Consider the following 23992-nt stretch of genomic DNA (forward strand, 5'->3'; position numbering starts at 1 on the left):
CTGCATTTACAAGATTCTTTGATGGCTCCCATGTGTATTCATTAATATTGTATCTATGCTAATGAACAAGATATTCTAACTTATTTTGGTGTCACCTTGAGTCTAAGACTTCTTCCACTTCAAATTCTTCATTATTGTCGACTTCTATAGGAGAAGGTGGCACTTATCTTTTTCTTGCTATGTCCACTATCTTGTATAGTTCAAGAAGAGATATGTAGAATATTAGATGGATTTTCATTGACTTTGGTAGGTATAAACGATATGCAACTAGATTGATTTGTGCAGAAATAAGAAATTGTCCAAGCCTACAATAGTCCAACTTGTCACAAGGATGAGTAGTCTTGATATTATGACAATGTAACCATATCTTGTCACCCACGTGGAATGGTAATTGTTCCTTTCGATAGACATCTACATTGATCTTTTGTTATTCTTGAGCTTCTTTTAAGTGTGCCTTCATTGTTGCATGTAGCTCTGACAAATAATTTGCAAAATCTTCTGCCATAAGGTTATCAACTTCTGAAAAGTCAAAAGTATCAAGTCATGGATGATAATCATAATTAGCAAAAAAAGTGTTTGTTTTGTAAAAAAATATACTATGTTATTATAAACAAACTTTGCCAATGACAAAAGAGTTCTCTAATCATCTTGTTGGTAGTTGATGGTACATCTTAAATACTGCTCCAAAACTTAATTAACATGCTCTATTTGTCCATTAGTTTTAGGATGGAATGCCAAAGATAATTTTATATCCACTTTTAGGATCTTCAAAAGAGTTCGCCAAAATCTTAATACAAACTGAGTTCCCTTTATTGAAAAAAAAGAAGTCTAAAAGCTACAAACACTTAGCATCAGCAAGGATTGTACTCTAAGAGAAGTGTGGAGAAAGATATCTCTTACTTCCAACACTCTTTACTTATAGGTGGAGTTTACATCTCAAGTACATAGATCTCATCTAGAGTCACGTTCATTCTTTCAATCTAAATCTAGATCTAGATTCATGTTAACCTAGCCGCCACCTTAAAATCCTAGCCACCACCATAATAACTTCTTTTAATCTTTTGCTACCTTTTGACTATTAACAACTTACTATGCTTAATCTTTATCTTGTAGTAACTAAGTAAGAACTTGTTGATCTTCAATACTCTTATTTTGCTAATTTTCAAAAGGCTTTTAATCCTAATCTTTAAATGAAGTCATGATGTCTATTCTTTACTAACGCCTTTGTAACTACAACAACAAGCATGTCATTTGTAGCACAATAATTCATATGTATTATTCCATCTTCAATCTTCTTTCATATGAAATGATGTTGAACATCAATGTATTTGGTCCTTGAGTGGTGTTTTAGATTCTTGGCAAATGCAAGACATCCTTGATTGTCATACTTAATTAAAGTTACTTCTAATTGTACTAGACCAATGTCTTCTAAGAGTTGCCTTATCTAACATGCCTCTATTGTACAATGACTTGCTGCCATGTACTCTGCGTCCATCATTGATCTTGCAATGGTAGGTTGTCTCTTGCAATTCCATGAAATGGCTCCTACTCCAATGAAGAAGACATATCTTATTGTAGATCTTCTATCATTTGCATCTTCAGCCCAATCCGCATCACAGTAACCTTGTAAATCAATGTTTTTACCACCAAGGTTTAATTTGAAGTCTTTGGTACCTTTTAAGTACCTCAATATCCTCTTTACTGTTTTCCAATACATTGGTCCAGCCTTAGACTTGTGTTGGCTTACAACACTTATCGCATATACAAGATCCACTCTTATGGCTACTATTGCATATATGAGTGAGCCTATTGCTACTTTGTATGAAACACTTTGCATCTCACCTTCAACTTATGCAAACTCCTCATCCGTGAGTTTCATCAACTTCAAATTTACCTCCAAGGATGTTCCAATGGGCTTGCACTCCTCCATGTTGAATTGTTTCAACACTTCTTCAATGTACTTGGTTTGGCTCATTGTAATGGTCTTGTTACCACGATCTCTTACAAATTCCACTCCCAAGCAATAATGCAACTCTTTCAAATCACTCATCTTATATTCCTTCTCTAATTTGGCCTTCATCTAATCCATCTTTTTCATATTATTAGCCAAGATAATCAAATCATCAACATAAAGGATTACAATGAGCAATAACTCTCTAGATTGCATCATATATAATGAATGATCAACCTCACTCCTCACAAATCCTTCATTGACAAAGAAAGTGTTAATTCATTGGTACCATGTCCTTGGTGATTGTTTCAATCCATACAAGGATTTTTTCAATTTGTATATAAGATGTTCTTTGCCTTGTTACACAAATCCTTGAGGTTAGTCCATGTAGATGTCTTCTTGAAAATTTTCATTCAAAAAAGCCGTATTCACATTGATTTGGTGTATTTCCAAATCCATTATTGTCCCAATTGCTACAATGGTCCTAATAGTGGTGAATTTGACAACAGATGCATAAGTCTCATTGAAGTCAATTCCAGCAACTCGTGAGTATCCTTTGGCAATTAATCTTACCTTGTGCCTCACCACCACACCTATTGCATCTTGTTTAGTCTTAAACACCCACATACAACCAATACTAGATCGATTTGCTGAAAGAGGTGCCAATTTCCATGTACCATTGTATATAAGAGATTGGTATTCTTCTTTCATAGCCTTCTCCCACTTGATTGCATCTTCATACTTCATAGTATTACACAAAGATAATGGATCAACAAGAAGAGCAACATTTTCATGTTCTTTACTTACTTGAGAGAAGATGTGATCCTTCTACCATTGGCCACATTGCCTTCTTTCTCTCAAAGAATATCTCTTTTCACTTATAGAAGAACATTCACCTTGTTGTACTCTATCAATCTTCTTCTCTCTTAAACCTTGTCATTTCTCACTCAATGGTTGGCACTCTTCATCATTATCATCATCTCAATCTTCAACATCTTCATTTTTTTCATTGCTGGTTCTATCAATTGTAGGAGCCTTCATCTTTTCAACCTTCTTTGGCTTTTCATCTTCATCATCTTCATTGTCTTCATCTTCTTGTTTCTTTACTGAATTCAAAGATGTGTCCACAAATATACCATTACTCCCACTTGAACACATCTCCAAGTGCTTATAAGCACTCTTGTGTTCCAAAAATTCAATATTACAACTTTTGATGATCTTCTTAGTTTCCATGCAGATTAGCCTATATGCCTTAGTACCTTCACAATAACTAAGAAACATACACTTTGTATCTTTTGCATCAAGTTTGGACCTCATACAATTTGGTATTTTTACATATACAATGCAACCAAAGGTCATTATATGAAAAATGCAAGGTTGTCTTCCACTCCAAGCTTCTTGTCGTGTCATTGATGCAAGAGTACTTGTTGGACACCTATTCCTTGTATATAGTGCATTCACCATAGCTTCCACCCAAAACTCATAGCAAAGGTTTTGAGCATGAAGCATGCTCCTTGCCATATCTACAATGGTTCGATTTGCTCTTTCAGTAACACCATTTTGTTGTAGACTGTATGGAGTTGTGGTTTGTCCAGCAATTTCTTCATTCTTCAAATAAACATCAAATTGCTTAGACATGTACTCACCTCCATTGTCCGTATGTAGCACCTTGATCTTGCATTCACTTTGTTTCTCAATAAGTGCTTTAAATTCCTTAAACCTCCAAAAGCATTCACTCTTGAGTTTAAGAATGTACATCCAAATCTTTCTTGAATAATTATCAATGAAAGTGAGAAAATACCTTGATCCTCCAATACTTGTGTTCTTCATAAGTCTACATACATCCAAATAGACAATCTCCAGCAACTTGGTAGCACGTGTTGGTACACTCCTTGGAAATGAGGCCTTTTGTTATTTGCCTTGTATGCATCCTTCATATGCAAGTTGTTTTGCATTTTGGCTTGTATTGCCAAGATCTAAGCTACTTACCATAGTCTTCAGCTTTCTCATGCTCTTTACATTCAAATGGCTAAGGCGATGATGCCATATTTTCAACTTGTCTTGGTTTGATGTAAATTCAACAAATACGGCTACTTCCACTCCATTCACCTTTTTACAAATGAGGTAGTACAAATTTCCCTCTTTTAAGTCTTTGAAGACCTTGTCTTTACTCAATGTTCTTATAAAACATCCATTCATGTCAAATTAAACTTTAAAACCTTCTATTACAAGTTTATTCACCGAAAGTAGGTTTTGCTTCATCTTAGGTACATGAAGGATGTTTTTGAGTCTGATCCTATTGGTTTGTCCATTCACAACCACCTCTACCATAATAGAGCCAATTCCAATGGCTTCTTATGTACCACTATCCGTCAATACCATGTTTGATGCTGGAACAACCTCATAAGTGTCAAATGAAGACTTATAAGGTATCATATGCTTGGAACAACCTGAATCTATAATCCATCTTGACATGGCAGCCATAGAAGTCCCATTTGTTGCCGTGAATGCATAATCTTGTCCTCCAAATTCATCTTGCACACTATTTGCATTCTCCTTCTCTATCTTTTTACCTTTGTAGCAATTTCGAGCAAAATGGCCGACTTTGCTACAAAAGAAGCAAGATTTGACATTACCTCGTTGATTTGGATAGTTGTTTTTGCCTTGACGTGAGTAGAGTACTGATTCTTTACTTTGGGGCTCCTTTTCTTTCTTCTTGGTTACTTCATGGCTAAGTCTTGCCGTCACATAGTGCATTGTAAGCTCTATTAGCTTAATAGACTCCAATGCCACAATAAAGTAGTTGTAGGATTTGGGAAGGCTCATTAGCAAGATCATGACAATATCACTTTCTTCTAAAGGTTTGTTAATAATTTCTAGTTGGTTTGCAAGAGTCTTTACCTTATTGACATGAACCATGAGATCTTCACTTTCTTCTACCTTGCAAGTGAAGAACTTCCTCCTTGTATAGATGATGTTGGATAAGTTCTTGCTCTCATAGATGTTGTAAAGAATCTTCCATGCTTCTATTGGTCCTTTGCAAGAGATAATGTGGGAGAAGTTGGCTTCATCCACATTAGTTGCAATCAATCCAAATGCCTTCTTTTTACGACGTTTGAATTTCTTCTTCTCCTTCATATCAGCATCTTTGCTTGGAGCCTCTTCACTTTCATCTACAATATCCCAAAGATCGAAAGATGCCAAAAAAAGCTCCATTTTTACCTTCCAATGGTAGAAATTCTCACCTCTAAACTTCTCAATAACTCTCAATCCTTTACCTTTACTTGAAGCCATGTCTAAGAAAGAGTTGTATCAAAAAAGATTGTAAGAAGAATTCCTAATGCTCACAAAATCAGCAAGAAGGTTTTGCTGCCTTAGAATCACAGAATCCTTCTTTGTGAATAAAATAATGTTTTTATTCTCAAAAACACTCTCAACTTCACTTCTAAGACTTTTCACAAGTCTGATGACCTATCTAAGTGTCTCAAATCTGATTTACGACTCTAATATCTCTCTTATTCTCACAAATCACCTCTATACACCATAAGAGACCTTTTAAGCACAATGAGCAACTTTAGGATATGAAATTATAAAGTTAAATTACAAAGGATCTATCTCAACGATAGCCCAATGCAAACTTTGTCCTTAGGTGGAAAAAAAAAACACCAACACCCAAATGCTCTTTACCACAAGTAAGAGCAAACCAAGATTTAGTTCTAGATCTAAATCTGAAAGTTAGGTTCTTCTAAAGCCTAATATCAGCAACAACAACTTGATCTACTCCATACTTACAAAACCACTTCAAAGAACTTCAAAAAACACTCAAGCAAATGTGAGTGGGCCCATAACCTATTCAAAAAAAGAAGTCTAAAAGCTACAAACACTTAGCATCAGCAAGGATTGTACTCTAAGAGAAGTGTGGAGAAAGATATCTCTTACTTCCAACACTCTTTACTTATAGGTAGAGTTTACATCTCAAGTACATAGATCTCATCCAAAGTCAAGTTCATCCTTTCAATTTAAATCTAGATCTAGATTTATCTTAATCTAGCCGCCACCTTAAAATCCTAACCATCACTATAATAACTTCTTTTAATCCTTTGCTATCTTTTGACTATTAGCAACTTACTATGCTTAATCTTTATATGGTGGTAAAAAAGTAAGAACTTACTGATCTTCAACACTCCTATCTGATATGATATCCTTCGATAATCCATGATAACAATAGATGTTGTCAAAAAAGAGTTTAGCTATTTCTTCACTTGTGATAGTTTTTGTACATGCTATAAAATATACCATCTTGATAAAATGATCTACTATCACAAATATAGAGTCATAAGAACTTGAGATTGGAAGATTCATGGTAAAATCCATAGAAACAGAAGACCGTGGTTGTTCTAGAATGGGTAATGGTTGAAAAAGTCCATAACGTCGATAAAAGGGAGTTTTTGATCTTAAACAAATGTTGCACGATTAAACAAAGAATTTTACACCCTTCCACATTTGTGGCCACCAAAAATCTTTGAATATAAGCTCTAAAGTCTTATTATATCAAAAATGTCATGTTGCTGGAAAGTCGTGACATACTTGAAGAATACGTAATTGTGCTTCTCCTTTTAGAACATATTATTAATCTTCAAAATAGAGTAGGTTATTTTTGAACTCAAACTTAGAAGTATCTTAAAACTTAAAAGAAGAATTCTTGATATTGTGAATAAGAAGATGAAAAGACATACTTGATTGAATTTGTATCACAAGGGTGGAATCAACAATCAATATTGATTTCATTACTCGAAGATGAAAATGCTCTGGTTTCAAGAAAATTATTCTTTATTAATCAAAAGATGCATTTCCTTCTTTTGGTACAAGATAAGAACGTCTAGAAAGGGTGTCAGACAAATCTTTTTATTTCTCAGGTCAATATGTCAACTTGAAATTAAATCTTAATGAAAACATGCTCCAACAAGATTGGCTGCAGTTCAAAACATGTGCTGACATGAAGTACTCTAGATTCTTATAGTCTGTATACATAGTGTTTGGATTAGAAGCACCTTCTAGATAATGATGCCATTCTTCAAATGAATCTATGATTATAAGAAGCTCTTTGTTGTAGATTTCATAGTTAATCTCGACTATTAAAAAAAATTTGGAATGAAAAGCTACTGAATGAAGTTTATTATCTGTTCCCATTTGTGATAATACAACATCTAAAGCAAAGTCTAATGCATCTATTTCCATAAAAAAATACCTTAAAAAAGTCAACGCAATACAAGATTGGTGCAAAAATAAAAGCTAACTTCAAAGCTTCAAAAGATGCTTCAGCTTCTTTGTTCCACTGAAATTTGTCTTTACCAGTCAAACATATAGGTGGGGCTACAATTCAAGAAAAGTCTTTGATGAAAATATGATAATAGTTCATAAATTCCAAAAAGCATTGGATATCTCTTATCATTTTTAGAATCTTCCAATTCATAATAGTTTGAACTTTCTTAGGATCCATCACAAGTCCATCATTTGAAATGATGTATCCTAAGAAGTCAACTTGAGTAGTGTGGAATACACACTTTTCTATCTTGGCATAGAATCCTACATCTCTTAATTTTTGTAATACATGATGAACATGAAGTTTATGTTCATCTCTATTCTTAGAATAGATCAAGATATACTCTAGATACCAGACAAAAAAATCGTCCAAAAATTCTCATAAAACATCATTCATTGGATGTTGAAAAGCTATCGGTGCATTCGTAAGTCCAAAAGGTATTGTGAGTGTAAATTTCATCCCTCTATCCAAATTATAAGATGACTTCAATTAAGAGTTGCTTGTAATGGATAGTGTGGGGTAGAAGATGCAATTAACAAGAACAAAAGAAGAAAATAACACAAACAAGTGAAAGAAATGTATACAAGCAAATACACACTCAAAAACTTAGTCACAATCTGTTCATTGTGTTTTCACCCAGTAAAAAGTAGAATTAAAAAGCAAAAAATATATTTTTAAATAGGTAATTTTTATCTTTTTAATGGTATAAAAAACATATAAATCCGAATTATTATGAGTAAGTTATAAAGATTTGAAATAACAAATAAATAAACAAAAGGTTAAGTGAAAATATTTTATTTCAAGGATAATTTGCTTATAGAACAAGGGTTCGAGCCTCACCAAGGCTCACATGTAGTGTATAAGGTTTTTTAAGAGAGGCCACAAGGCCTTAGTCTTATCCTCCTAACTACCTTCAAGGTGCTACAACCCATATGGGACTTGTGCACCTCCCTTCCTACAAGAACTACACTAGCTGCTGGTCCTTCTATTTTCTACTAGAAGAACCAACATTTTTGCAATTTTGACCACACCATCATATTTAAAAACACCTTACTAGCCTAAGAACCTGGTATGGCCTTCAAATCTTACTCCATTTCTTCATAATAGCTTCCCCGATGGTAAAAGTCATTTTTACCAAAGTCTTGAAAATTACTCTAAAAATTCCTTAAAATTTCTAAATAAATTCTAAAAAATCTTATAATGTTTTTATAATGCTAATATCCATTTAAGGCTATAATTTCCTATCTTTATGATTTTTTATAATAATAAAATCAATTTAAATCTACTATAAATCCTATTTTTTTTTATACCAATAACTAAAATGACATGAGGTTCTTTCTCATGCTTCTTCTAACTACTAACATTTATAGTTTTATAAGTAGTAAATATAGATAGAAGAATAATATAAATATTGATCTTAATAAATAATTCTTACTATTCAACAATGAATAAAAATACTAAATCAATATAGATAATTGCCTCCAAGACTTCCTAAGACTCCATTTCTACCACTAACATTCTAATTTTCTATTTCTCTAAAGATTTATATACTACTTATTATATATTATGATTTAAAGCATTCTAAATGCATATTTTTATCCTAAAATAATAAGTGATTCAATTTGATGACTCACAAGTATGATGTTGTATTCAAAATGTCCATACTTAATTCAGAACATTATCTTCCATTCATCTCCTTCTTTAATACGAACTAAATTGTATGCTCTCTGTAGATCTATTTTTGTGTAGATCTTAGCTTAATTTAGTTGATCAAGAAGTCTAGATATCATTAATAGAAGGTACCTATTCTTGTTGGTGATCTTGTTGAGTCCTCGATAATCAACACACATCCACAATGATCCATCTTTCTTCTTCACAAATAAGATTGTAGCTCCTATTAGCGATTTGGAATAGCGTATGAAATTTTTAGCCAAATTCTCTTTATTATATTTCTTTAATTCAACCAATTCATTTTGTGTTAAACTCTAGATTGCTCCAAATGGCGGTTGTGCTTCTTCTTAAAGGTCAATTAAGCAGTCATAGGGACGATGTTCTAAAAGAGTATCCACATTCTTTTTCTCAAATATATCTTGAAACTCTTGATATTGGCTTGGAATACTACTCAAAGTCTTTGAATTATTAGAAATAGATGTGGCATAAATGACACAAGATGATCCTTTTTTTGCAACATGTAAGAAAGTTCTCATATCTATAAATACAAGTTTTATTGTACTAGATTTATGACTTTCTACTTGATTAATTTCACTCTTAGTTATACTTTTAGAGAAGTCAAGAGTACGAGAAATCTAATCTTTTCTATCCAAGGATTATACTTTTCTATCCACGATAAACCTAAAATGACTAGATTAAGAGAGATCTAATTATATTAAAGATTATGCAACTACTATGACCATTTATTGCTACATCTATAGAAAGTGTTTTATAAATAACATCTCCAGAAGATAACGGATGACTATCTATGAATTCTACATAAATATGTTTAGTTTTTTGTACTAACAATATTTTATGACTTTTAACAAATTCTACATCTAAAAAACAAGCTGAGGCTCCTAAATCTATCAAGGTAGAGGCTTTATCATTATTATGTTCTAAATACACATCTATTATAAAATAAAGACAAGATTCTAAGGAGAGGATAGGACCTTCATTAGAAATTATATAAGATTTTAGCCGCATCGTCTCTATTATAGTAGGACAAATTTATTTTTTAATACATTATCTTTTTTGATAGCAATATTCGTCATTTTGTGGTTTTGTCGCGTCTATGGACAATGTTGAGCACTGTATTTAGGTTCTCTATAATATAAGTACAATCTTTTTTAATAGCAATGAGTCTTTTCTTGCTTGATAAGAGGTTTAAAACACACTGCATCAATTTGTATATTCTCTACTTTTGAATGTATGTGTTGAAGAGGTGTTGGTGTTGCTATCAAATTATAATAACATTGAGGCCCACTTGTACGACTCTCAGATCGAAGTTCAAAAAGTCAATTATTGCACTTCACAGCAAAGTCAATTGCTTGACTCAATGTGTGAGGATTAGATAAGTTGAACATCAATTTCTCTACTTCATATTACAATCCATAGAAAGATTGGCTAATAAATGCAATATCATCCCATTTAATATCAATTACAAGTTGTCAAAACTCTGAAGCATATAATGTTACAAATCAATTTTTCTATTACAAAATATGGAACTTATTGGTTGCAACACGAGTTGCATCATGTTTTCCATACATGGACTAAAATTTTACCAAAAATACCTCATAATTATCCAATATTGGATCTTATCATTCAAGAAAAGATGAAAAATTAAAATAGTGCTAAACTTGAAAGAAGTGTACCAATTAATCTAACTTGTGATCCTAAAAATGGATAGCTTTGATGTTGAAGTTTAATCACAAGTTGTACTTGATTGATACATCCTTGAAATTTGAATCTTATATCATCAAACTTCTCGAGCAGGACAACTCCTAGTTCTCTAACACTTGAAGGATGTTCCACTGTGGGTAGAAGGATATGATTTGGTGCAAATGTTGAAGCAGCTTTAATCATCTCTATATCTTCACTTCCTACCATTCTTGTTGATCTTTAAGATTGTAAGTTAAGTTGATGCATTGCAAGCATCAACTCCCTCAATTGTACTTGCATTTGTGCTATTGCACTCTTCATTTCAACAAGCTCTGCTATAATTACACTCAAAAAAATATCTAATATTACTCAAGATAATTAAAAGAAATGAGTTGAGGACAAAGAAAATACTAAGAACAATATCAATTTAGAAGAGAGTAATCCATAATTTTTAATATGCTTATATCTTATTATGAAAAAAGGAGTAATCTACTCTTAATTAAGACAAGACAAAGCTCTGATATTGTAAGTATACTCTTGTCAATCTATCAAGGACATGAATTGGAAGATGATGTATAAACCAATGAAATCCGTTGTCGTAATATATAAAGTTTTGTTTGAGAATGCTCCAGGTATCTGGCTATGGAAGGTAGAATAGAAATTGTAACAACAAAATCTTAATTCTAATAGAATACTAATAATGTTAAACAAGCTTTAATCAAATTCAAAGAAACTTCAAAGAAATTTCAAAGAAATAATAAAAAATCTTAAAGAAATATTAAAATGATCACAAATATATCTCAAATACATGTCAATTCAATTTTAATTTAATCCTAGTTAAAATCTTATTAGACTTCATTCAAACTTTAGGCCAAAACTAACTAAATCTTAAATCCTAACAAACCATAATAAAATCCTAAATCCTAAACTAAACCATAAATCTTAAATCAAACCCTAATCCTAAATCAAATCCTAACCAAACTCTAAACCCTAAACCAAATCCTAATCAAATCCTAATAATTTTTACAATAGATTTAAACCTCAATAACTAATGAATGAACCGTTGAACTTGACTCAAATTTTGCAAACTTCTTAAAAACTAAGTTGAAAATAATCACAAAATTTTTGAAAAGGATCGAAATTACCAAACAGACGATAATCTCAAAAACGTGCTTGGATATTGGTCGACCTCCTTCTCCAAACTTGTTTCCAATCTTCGAGAGCCAATATCTCTTCTTTTCACCATTCGATTGATTTCAAAATTCTCATATACATAGAAAAATAAGTGTAATATCCTCTCACATAAATTTCACTCCAATCCAACTAGTAGATTGCAAGAAATCTCAAAAATCCTTACTAGACCTAAAATTCTAATTTCTAAGATCTTGACTCACTTAAACCTCAATAATCCTCAATTTGACCGTTAGATCAAGTTCAAATTTACAACACATATTGAACACAACTATAACCATTAATCCACAAAATTTCACCTCTAAATCTATTGCAAAACTCTTGAAATCATCCAAAACATAAACCCTATTTTATTTCACAAAACCCAAGTCATCCAAAACAAACCTTGACTTTGCAAAGCTCTTACAAAGTCAATACAGATCCAAACCACCCAAAATCAATGCTCATAGAAACTCTATCCAATCTTCTATCAAATTCTTTTCTTTGATCTGCCAAAGAGTCCTAGAATCGTCGTCAAGACTCAGTTTTGTGCCTCAAGGTCTGATTTCAATCCTAGTTCCTACCTAGTCCTCTCCAGGTATCAACATCTAGTTTTTAAAAGCTTTTAAAAAGCTTTCTTAGAAGATATTACAAAATTAACTTGTTTTTACATACTTCTATCTACTTCTACCTATTTATATAGGTAATTACTGGCTTACATGTGTAAGTCCATGACACATATACTATCTAACTATGAACTACATAGCAATGTTCTATAGTATCTCCAATATGTGTACAACTTGTGAGACATGTATCTAACTTACAAAACAAGTTTCTTATATGTACTCTATATGATAAGCTTTTACCACAAGTTATTAATACATATGACATATGGTTAATTTATTGGCCAAGTTTTTAACCTATCAATCAACTACAAACATGTATATAGTCAAATATGTGTTTATAAAGCTTTTAAGTAGCTTTGCTATAAGATATTATCAAATCTATTTATATTTATCATCTATGAAAAATCTCTTATCTATATATATATATATATATATATATATCTGTGGCATTTATAAAATTTCAAAATCCTCTAATGGATCTTATTTGAGAGTAACAAATATTATCAAATTGTTAAAGATATGTAAAATGGGTGCAAATCAAACTCTTGCCTTTGCCTCATTTAACTTGTCCAAGTTGTATACTATTCTTTTTAGAATAAAAAAAAAAAACTTAGAAAGAGATTTTTTGATTTAGATTAGTCCCTGTAGCCATTTTTTTCTTTAAGATTGCATCCATCTTGATGTACCATATATAATAGTCAACAAATCCTTCTAGCTTGTTAGATTCTCCAACTTCACAAATATTCTTGCTAATATAATTTGATATTTTGTATAATTGTAGCTTTAGATGAAAGACGTGATCTCCCAATGACTTTTCTTCTATGTCTATAACTAATATCAATTCATATGATGTAGTTTCTTCAAGTTTTTTTTTTTTTTTTTTTTTCTATTTTTCTTTCTCTCTAAGTCTCTTTTGTTTGACATTTGTCTATTTAATTTTTTTTTAAAAAAAGAAAGATTATATTGCATAAAACTTAAAAGACTACACTATATTAATCTTGGATCTTGGAGTAAAGCTCCATAAGTCCTTTTCTCTACCCAAAAGCCTTTAGGCTTGGACACCATGTTGTGTATGGATCATTCAAATATCCATGATCTAGTGTAAACAAAAGATGAGGCCATTTTTGATGTAGCAAGTATAAATACTTTCAAATGTATATGTAGATCTGAGGGATAAATGTAATTCATCAAGTCAACATATTTTGTCAACAATATAAGAATGGAGTTTGACCTAATATAACAATAGTTCCACAAATGCAAAGCAATGCAATACAAAAAGGCACTCACTCACATAACTACTGAAGGGAATGGGCCAAAATAATAATAATATCCAATTCCTACTCCTCCTCCTCTTCACTCCCCCCACTCCCCAAGTCTCACCTCCTTTCATCACACACCTCCACTGCTACGTTGAGCCTCACGACGTTGAGACTGGGGAGGAGGGGCCCATCGCCGACGTTGAGCGTCACGACGCCGCCAACGGGCAGAAAGAACTGCGATCCGCCATCGCTCTAGCTCGCATTCCGATGTTCCGGCTCCACGTGTCTGATCAGGTTCGCCAGGCAACCCGGTCGCGGCAGTGGCACAATCGCAAGCACACCAATCATTGCAAAGCATGCAAGGAAGGAAGCAGTGGGATGGAGGAAGAGATGGCCACAATCGCAATCAAATCAAAGCCACTTAGTTACTCCCCTAACCTCTTGATCTCTCTCGCTCGCTCGCTCTCCCCCGTCTCTCCGTCTGTCTCCAACTCTCTCTCTCTCGGTGCATCATCCATCGGGGCGTGTGAACACGCGTTCTTCTTCTTCTTCTTCGTTAGGTTTCTCTTTTATTGTCCCCCACCAGGTGCAAGCTGGCACCGGGAATCATCGCATCCTCGTCTCCGCGCCCTCTTTCTCGAACGCACGCACGCACTCCTCGCTTTCCTTGCACCAGGATCTGTCCCTCTACCCCCTCCCCTCCCCTCCCTCGCGGTTTTACTTGGCAGGGTTTTTCTCCTTCGATCCCCTATACAATCTTTGCACACTCCTCGGATGAGAGAACTCGGATCGCTGACACTGAACTGAAGTCGTTGCTATTGGGTTGCTGGTAGGATTTGAGATTGAAGCTGGGGACAGGCAGGGGAAGGAAAGAGTAAGAGGAAGGATTTTTTTGTGGGTTAGCTACCACGGGGGACCGCTTCAGGTGTTCGGGGTAGAACCAGGGGTACACCATGCCAGAACGAGGAGGGGCGACGAAGAATTTGTACTGTATTGGTACCTTGGACACGAAGGGCCCCGAGATTCACTTCCTCGCGGAATGCCTTTCATCAGCTCTCGCGCGCTTCCAGCTTGATAATGTAAGCTATGTTATTGGGTGGGTTTGTGTTCGATGAGAGATCTGAGAATTGGGTGATCGGATTCTGAGAATGGGTCGTCTTTGTTTCTTTTCTAATTCGCAAGTCAAACCCTGCTTGCTGGATTCTATGCTGAGGTCTCAGCGATTCGGTGAGGCATTGGTTAGAGAATCGTTAGGTTGCGTTGATTGAGCTTCTGATGTTGAATGAAGTTGCTCTGCTTTGAAACATTCAAAGTCTTGTGCTCCTTCATTCAGTTGGGTGTTGTGGAGCACGCCAGTTCCGATGCATCGGTAAATTTGCAAAGAATCGACAGAAGCTTGTTAGTTGGCTTAACTGTTAACGCTAAGGAATGTTAATGGCAATAGTGGCTTGCGAATGGTTTTGACTGCAATACATTTTGGGACTATTTTAGATGTACATGGTTGAATGCATCCTACTATTACAATCCATTCCCTGGCGTGTGTGTGTGTGTTTCTGTGTGCAGATTGAAGTTGTGGTGGTGGATGTTTCAACCACTCTGAAAACTCCAAGCAGCACTGATCACTCCAACATAAGCAATGAGGAAGTGCTTTCGAACCATCCAGATGGCCACGAGCTGACGATTTCATCTCTTGGAAGGGAGCGGAACGAAGCGCTTGCCACTTTGAGCTTAGCCCTTGTGCACCTTCTTAAAAAGTCACACTCACATGGGAAGCTTGCCGGCGCCATTGGTGTCGGGGGCTCTGGTGGAACTGCGCTTATCGCTCCTGCTCTTCGGGCTCTTCCTTTAGGAGTACCTAAAGTCCTGATCTCTACAGTGGCTAGTGGAAATACTGCTGCTTATGTGAAAACTACCGATCTTGTCCTTTTTCCTTCAGTTGTCGATATTGCAGGTTCTGCTCATCCTTACCCTGTATCACTTTCATCCGTATTTAGTATTTGCTTACACTTTGTTATTAGAAGCATCTAAAAATCAGTTGACTGCCACATAGCACAAGCCGATTTGGATTATGATTTCTCCAGGCTCAGAATCCAGATTATTTTGTCTCGACCAGATCATTAGGCTGACACTGTAACAGTTTATTTTAAGTCAGCTCAGAATGTATCAGTGATCGCTACATCAGTACTGATTTTGTTAAATTGACAATGTGGTCGTTCCTGGTGTGCAATCTTGTGGTTCATGAGGGATTGAACGCATGTTGTTAACCCATGCTGTTAATGCAGGACTCAATACATTGAGCCGTCTTGTGCTGGCGAATGCTGCGGGTGCAGCAGCTGGTATGGTCGCTACTTGTGAGCATGCCATTGGTCAGAAAGGAACTGTTTCTACAAAGCCGACTGTCGCTATTACTATGTTCGGAGTGACTACTCCATGCGCTGATGCTGTCAGGGCCAAGCTTGATCAGCATGGGTATGAAACACTGGTATTTCATGCCACCGGTACAGGGGGACGAGCCATGGAGAATTTGGTTGCCCAGGGTCTTGTCCAGGTATAAGTGTTTAGTGCGCGAGTTTGTATGTTTTAAGTCTAGTTAAGTACGTCACGCAGCGTGTTTCTCCGCGTAGTAGCTTTTTTTCTTTCCTTTTTTTTTTTTTTTTTTTTTTTTTTTTTTTTCTCTTTTTTTCCCTTTTGCTATATCTCGGCAAGATGAAGTACACACTACATGTACCCGAGCTTACGTATCTCATGTACGTCTATCATTGTCCTGTTGTGTAGGGCGTGATTGATGTGACAACTACAGAGGTTGCGGATTACATTGTAGGAGGAATCATGGCTTGTGGTCCAAACCGATTTCAAGCTATATTGCAGCAACGGATTCCTCTAGTGCTCTCTGTTGGTGCCTTGGACATGGTCAACTTCGGTAGCAAATCTTCTGTGCCTGAGCAATTCTCCAAGCGACAATTTCACGTCCACAATGAGCAGGTAAAGCTGAAATTTGATGCTTTCAGTACTTTCGGCTGGTTACATAGAAATCCGCTGAAGTTGCTCTATACAGGGATTTGACCTAGATTGCATGTGCTTGCTTTGGTAGCTGACGGGATCCCTGGTGTGGTCAGAGATAGCCTGCAGAGGTTCTCCTGGATCAATCTCTAAAGCATTACTTGCTCCGAGAGTAGTTTATTTGCTTGAAGGGTCAGTTAAATTTACGATTCAGGTGTTGTGGTTTTAGATTACCGTGATGCGGACAACCATTGAAGAGAATCGGGAAGCTGCAAAATTTATAGCAGAAAAGTTGAATCACTCTGCCGCACCCCTGCGAGTGTTATTGCCAGAGAAGGGCGTGTCAGCCCTGGATGCGGAGGGGCAAGCATTTTATAATCCTGAAGCAACAGGTGCATTGTTGGAGGAACTGGAGAAGTCTATTGAACAGACTCCAGAAAGAAAAGTAAGTTTTTCTCAGCTTGTCAAACTTGAGTGAGAAACATAAGGTCCAGTCTAGTCCCAAGTTGGCAGGTTACTATTGCCATACAATTTACGGATATCAATGTCCGTTCGGAATGAAAGTTCTCTAGTGGTGGTTGAAGCCTAGTGATGGTTTCAAATGAGAGCTTTTTTACAGTCACATGTGCTGTTTTAGGTTGTCTTAGATCTACTGTTTTTCAGATTCAACCCTTAGGGGGGAGTCGTCCTTGACCTCATGTCTCACTCCAAGATCGTTCCGTAACATTCACACTCACCTCTATTGTGAATTTCAGGTGAAAAGGCTGCCATATCATATCAACGATCACGAATTTTCCGATGCACTTGTAGCTGCCTTTCTGGAACTGCACCATGCCAGTGGTGCGTCCCAGCAAAGGGAAGTCTCACCCTCTCCGTCTTTGCATATCCAAACCATAAAGCCAAAACTCATCAGGAGCCCAACTGATTTTTCACGAGCTAAACCAGGTCTTCTATTCTTCGATATTTACCTTAATGCTTTATATAATGCTCCTAAATGGCATGATAGTGGTTTTCTTTGTCTATCTTACGTACTGACGAAGGATCCTAAGCGATGGTTGAGGTCATGCTGTTACTTTATTTACTCCATGGTGAGGTTTGAAATTGTAGAAAAACCTATTTGAGTGAAAGTATCTGCGTGGATGTTCAAATAGAAGCAGTTCTATTTATGTTCAGTTTAATCTTGCACATGGCCTTATTGTAGAGTATTGCAATGTTGTGTTGCATTTTCATGCTCATTAGTTTTCTCTTTTCTCTTCAGAAACGTTAAGGAATAGGGCTAACATACTGCAAAAGCTGAAGAATCAAATTTCTCGAGGAATACCTATCATAGGTGCTGGGGCTGGTACTGGAATTTCTGCAAAGTTTGAAGAGGAAGGAGGTGCAGATCTTATAGTTATTTATAATTCTGGACGTTTTCGGATGGCTGGTCGCGGATCTTTGGCTGGCCTCATGCCCTACAAGGATGCGAATGCTGTGGTGCTTGAAATGGCATCGGAGGTCTTACCTGTACGTTTGTTCATACCTCATCCTTTCTGTGAGCAATTCCAACGATGTATGTGACCTTGACTTTAATATTACTATATTTATCTTGAAATTGCGTATCAAGATCTCTGCCGACATAGATGTTAAAAGTTACCATTGATGTGAAGGTGGTGAAAAGAGTCCCAGTACTGGCAGGAGTGTGTGCATCAGACCCTTTCCGGCGGATGGATCGATTTTTGGTTGAGCTGGAGCGATTGGGCTTTGACGGTATTCAAAACTTTCCCACAGTTGGCCTTATTGATGGCAATTTCCGGCAAAATCTGGAGGAAACGGGCATGGGCTATGGGTAAATCGGTCGGACCATTTTATTTATTTGCAATGATACAATTGAACGCACCGTGAAGGCTGTAAGCTTAGAATTGTGAAGGCTTTCCCTAACGATGCTTTACCTCAAGGTCCTCTACTTTCATTCTATGTATCCTAACTTTAAAGGCGTCGTTCCGCTTCATCTCCTTGTGATAGTGATTGCATATTCTTTGAATTGGATATTATAGTTACATGTTAGGAAGTTGATTCAGCCCTGGAAACGGATGGGTGTCTGCAGTGTTGAAGTCACGTTGATTCGACAAGCGCATGAGATGGGTTTCTTGACTACCCCGTATGCTTTTAACTCACAAGAATCGCACGCCATGGCGATGGCCGGAGCTGACATCGTAGTAGCACACATGGGTCTCACCACAGCTGGTTCCATCGGGGCGAAGACGGCAGTTTCATTGGAAGATAGTGTGAGACGCGTACAGTCAATCGCCGACGCAGCTTATGAAGTCAATCCAGAGATCATTGTACTCTGCCATGGTGGTGAGTGTTTTCTTTCGCCTACCCATTTATTGGGAACTCATCCCACAAATATTTACTGTGATTTTCAAAAGCAAGGGCTTGATATTAATCTACTTCACGAGAAGAATTCTGACATAATTTTTTATCCTGTATGAGACCCTTATCACTGCACAACAAAATGACCATGAATAATGTTGCAGGGCCTATATCTGGACCAAAGGAAGCAGAGTATGTATTGCAAAGAACAAAGAATGTTCATGGGTTTTATGGAGCATCAAGCATGGAGCGTTTGCCAGTTGAAGAAGCAATTGCCGGCACGATGCAGCAATACAAGGCGATCCAAATCTCAGGATGAGCTTCATGCACCCACATAACCTCTGTAACTGGCGAGATCGTCAATTATCCCTGCTTTGAGATAGCCTACAGAGTGCAGTGATACATTGCATTCATTGCCACAGATGTTCTAGTAAATCCAGGTTCTATGTGAAGTGCGTCTTTTTATCAGTTATTCGTCCCTTCTAACCTCTGTCCTCACCGCTTCTGAATACCCAATGCTTTCTCATAACTTCTTTGTCTGGTAGCACGACGAAGTCTTGATGCTTTTATTCTTTTCCTAGAGTTCAAGCACTATCAGGATTTGAACGTGCCGTTGGGCGGTCTGCATATGTAGTTCACTACGCTGCAATCAGCGAAACTGTACACTCTATCGGATGTTACTGGGATACCACAAACTTAGTGAGTACTAGAGAGGCTTTCTTCTATGATCTATGTGGAACTCTTATGTTCATAGTTACGATGAAAAAAATCTGAACGCCAGCCGGGCACATCTTTACACAACACGATTCTGCTCACATGATCTCAGATCGGAATTCTACACAGCACTGCCCAATACATGTAAACGATTTGCAGTGTGCAATTGGGCAGCGTTGTGTAGGATTCAGATCATTTTGGACCATTTGCACTATGCAATTTCCATAAGTACGAGATTCGGGAAATTTCAACGTTGACGGATGATTTGATCATGTAGCAGACCTTTTCCTCATGTAAGAGGAGTGCTTGAAGCATAATCTTCTCATCTTTTCCAAAGCAATATTCATCTGTTGGCCATAGCTTTGCAAATTTGGAGACAAATGTGGGTTAAAACAATTGAAATAATCACTGTATGGACCAACACGAAGGACTAGTGACGCAGCATTGCGGAGATGCATCTTAAATTGCAATTGTCCAAATCGAATTTAGGAGTGTTTGATTTTCATATTCATCCATAGCAGCCAGGTTCGTCCTCTAATTTGGACTGCAGAGGGTGGAAAGCGTGAGAGCCTCATTTCCTTCTCCGTTACTCGTCTTCGACGCTGCCCACCATCTTGGCCCAGTCTTTGCCAATGTAGTTCTCATTTTTAGATCCTACATTCTATTTGTAATTAGCAATGAAAGCCCATTCAAAACTGGACTTTTGTTTGCTTAAGACAATTGGTTTTGCTAGTATTATTCTATATTGCATAATTTTTGGATACCAAAATTTCTTAGATGAAAGTCTCTAATCATAAAATCAAGTTGTAATGCCTTCATTACTTCCTTTAGAATAATGATTCTTATTTTGTGTACATCTTTGGATTTGCAAAATATAAGCTTGTTTTTATTCCTTTTAAGTTTTGTATTGTGTCTTACCAATGTTGTTATTTTTTTTGCTTTAAAAGATCCAATCTAAATTAATGTGAAAAAAAAAACTAATATTAATAAAATGTTACTTATAATAAAAAAACATTTTTTAAAATTAATTTAGTTAAACATCAAAACCCTAACTTATATTTCATTCTATTTGTTCAAAATTTGTCCACATTACTAGTGTGTATTGGTATTTCAAAAGAATTTTAAAGTAAATTATTGAATTTATTTAAAGATGCCTAAGCTCAACCAAATTATTTTTTTTCCTTTTATGGTCTTAGTGTATTTTTTTATAATCAACATATGGCTGATTTAGGCCATTTTTTATAAGTCTTAATGCTTAGAAAAAAATAAAATAAAATAAAAAATAAAAAATACTAACCATTTTAATCACTTATTTTTATACTTAATGTCAAATCATTTTTTTATTACCTCAAAAAAATTTAATTTAAATTTCTTTAAAATAAATTATTATTGATTGAAATTTTTCTATTGCATCTTAGATATGCAAATATAAAACTTTACTTATAATAATAATAAATAGTATAGTGCCAACAATAAAAAATTTCTAATCTTTTTGTTAATTATAAATTTCTAAATATTTATTTAAATTTATACAAGTTCTTTCTTTATTAGATTATTTAATTTTTAAAATAATTTTATGATTATATCTTAAAATTTTAATTTTAGAAAACAAAAAGATCATTGAAACTTCATCATATGATTTTGGAAAATCTAAATTTGATAACATAAGGGATTGTTTTAAGCATTTAGCTTAATAGAAGATTTCTTGGATTATCAAAATGTTATCAAACATAGATTTTAGAAACAAGAAAATAATTTGATCAATTTCAAAATTTTCTATTAATAAGATTTGTTTTGAAGATTTTATATTTTTATATAAATATGAATAGAAGATATATTAAATTTTTTTTAATTCTTTTGAATATTAAATGTAAGATCCTTGACAAGTTTATAGACTGAAGATAAATAATTCTAAATTCTTTTGTATAATTAATGTAAAAATATCTTAAATGTATCTATCTTCAATTAGTTTTTTATAGATTATAGCTACATAAATAATGCCACATCATTCTAAACTTGACAATTTAAAATTTTCTTAATTAAAAAAGAATTTTGCTTCCATGAAACTTGTAAAGTTATAAAAATTTCCTAAAACCTCTTATTTTATCATTTCAAAAGTATCTTAAGTTTTTATCCAATATTGATAAGTATTTTATTAGGAGTTAATTTTGAAATATTCTTTAAGAAGTGATTTTATATATTATAAGCATCCTACTAAAATATAAAGATTTGTTATATAGAGATCTATCATAGTCAAATTTTTTAGTATTATATTTTTAAATTTTGACTGTGATTTGTATTTCTCTTTACACTTTTTTAAATCATATAAATTTTAAAATCCAAGAATTTTATATGATTTTTTTTAAAAAATAATCTATTATACTTGTCTTTTTGAAAGTACTTTCATGTTTTTTAGTTAATAATTATTATAAATAATTTTAGGGTAAAAATATCTCTACATTTATGTTAAACTTAGATATTAAATTGATTAAATAGCCAATTGATTCATAGAACTATGTTAATCAATAATATATGTCACTACAAAAATAAAATAAAAGCTTATTGTTTAGTAGAATTAGAGTCCAAGTTTTAGTTTTGAAAATAGATAATATTAATCATGGATTTTATCCTGAAAAAATAATAATTTTATTAATAGAAATAGTTAAATTAGTAATATGTTTTACCTAAAAAAAGAGGATTAAAACTTAATATACAAAAAACTTAAAAGTCTAAATTTTGGTACTTTTCACATAAACATGTTCAAATTTTGATAGATTTGAAGCTTCCTTCTTAACTTAGGTCTACTTAAGGAAGGATAAGTTTTTATCTTAAATCAATACCAAGTAATAATTCTTTTTATTAAAAATTTATTTATTAATATTATTTCAAAAAGAGTCTTTTTTAGGTGTAATATAGCAAGTTTTAGACAAAATTCTTATTGGAGAGAGTTTTGTACCTACTTGTTGGATTAAACTATATATAACTTGGTTTTATGATAGATGACAAGGATTAGACCTTGATAAAAAAAACTAGAAAAAAGACAAAGTATTGTATTGGATAAAATAATTTAGATTCAATATTAATTTAAAGTGAATTATTATATCAACTATAATAGTAGTAAAAAAAACCATTAATTTAATATTGAGCACTTAATACAATTTGATTTCTTTTTTTTTCTCTCTTTTCATATACATATACTTATAATTTTTAGTCTTTGTAGTTACTCATATTCTTTTAATTAATTTCTAGTAGCTTATTATATTTCTATGAATGTTTGGTTTAATCTTTTCTATTCCAAATTTTAAAACAATTGATTCTTACTTAGCTTGGATATTTTCAACTTGGCTATTAGTGTCAAAACCCTATTGATTTGGGTCATTTGTAGATTAGACATCTTTAACTCACTTTCTAATTTTTGGACTCTATTGATTCAAATCTCTCTATTGAATCAATTATTTTAAAATATCTTTAATTAATTATTTCAATTCACATTGCATCTATCTTATTTGAAGTATAACTTTTAATATTTCTTATATCACTATCTAGAAGATTGATGATAGACTTCAATGTTTTTTATTAGAAATTGGGATCTTAAAAATATTTAGACTTGATTTGGATTTGTATCTATTAGAATGCAACATTTAGATAATGTAGTTGCACTTTCTTCCAAATGGTCAAAAGGATTCACTGTTTTATATGTTGAATTCTTAATTGTAGTATTTTTATTTTTAAGAGATGGAACATAAGGTCTTAATGATTTGGCATGGATCAAATTTTATTTAAAAAATATGTCAATGCCTAATTGAAGTTATAGATGACATTTCAAATTATATTAGATGTTTGATCTTTTTTGCAATTGCTGAAGTAGTTTATATGCTAGAATTGATTTGAGCAAATTCAAAAATTCTTCTTTAATTATAGTAATATAAAAATATTGGATATTTAAAAATATGAATGTAGTAGCTAGGATTTAAGCCAATTTTTTTCTTCATTGTTAATTTGCACTATATCTAAGATGTGGTGTTCAACTATTATTTGGAATTTATTGGTTGGCAAAGCCAATTTGCAATATGTCTTTTGAAGTAGCAATATGCACTTCAAAGGATGTACGTTATAATAAGAGATCATTTGAAGTATATTTCTAAGATTGAATATGCAAATCTTAAATGATGTTGTGTTAGCTTTAATTTAATTATATTAAATTTAAGCCTTATTAATAGTA

At 33.9% G+C, this 23992-nt stretch overlaps 1 protein-coding gene across 2 annotated transcripts; it reads left to right on the forward strand.

The window, feature by feature from the left end:
* Positions 1-14113: 14113 nt before the first annotated feature.
* Positions 14114-19857, forward strand: LOC112273282 (toMV susceptible protein tm-1(GCR26)). 2 transcript variants are annotated; one of them, XM_024501852.3, is made up of 10 exons: positions 14114-14780; positions 15265-15652; positions 15984-16249; positions 16477-16683; positions 16931-17146; positions 17457-17646; positions 17960-18207; positions 18351-18529; positions 18788-19041; positions 19221-19857. In XM_024501852.3, exons 1-10 carry the CDS (start codon positions 14655-14657, stop codon positions 19373-19375), a joined length of 2229 nt encoding a protein of 742 aa, XP_024357620.1. In that variant the 5' UTR covers positions 14114-14654; the 3' UTR covers positions 19376-19857. The 2 variants fall into 2 exon arrangements, with proteins under 2 accessions (XP_024357620.1, XP_090101503.1); XM_090245377.1 differs by lacking the exons at positions 18788-19041; positions 19221-19857 and having other exon boundaries at positions 14121-14780; positions 18351-18533.
* The last annotated feature ends 4135 nt before the right edge of the window (positions 19858-23992 follow it).

The sequence above is a fragment of the Physcomitrium patens genome, chromosome 20 (assembly GCF_059467195.1).
Source record: "Physcomitrium patens ecotype Gransden chromosome 20, ASM5946719v1, whole genome shotgun sequence".
Classification (NCBI taxonomy): domain Eukaryota; kingdom Viridiplantae; phylum Streptophyta; class Bryopsida; order Funariales; family Funariaceae; genus Physcomitrium; species Physcomitrium patens.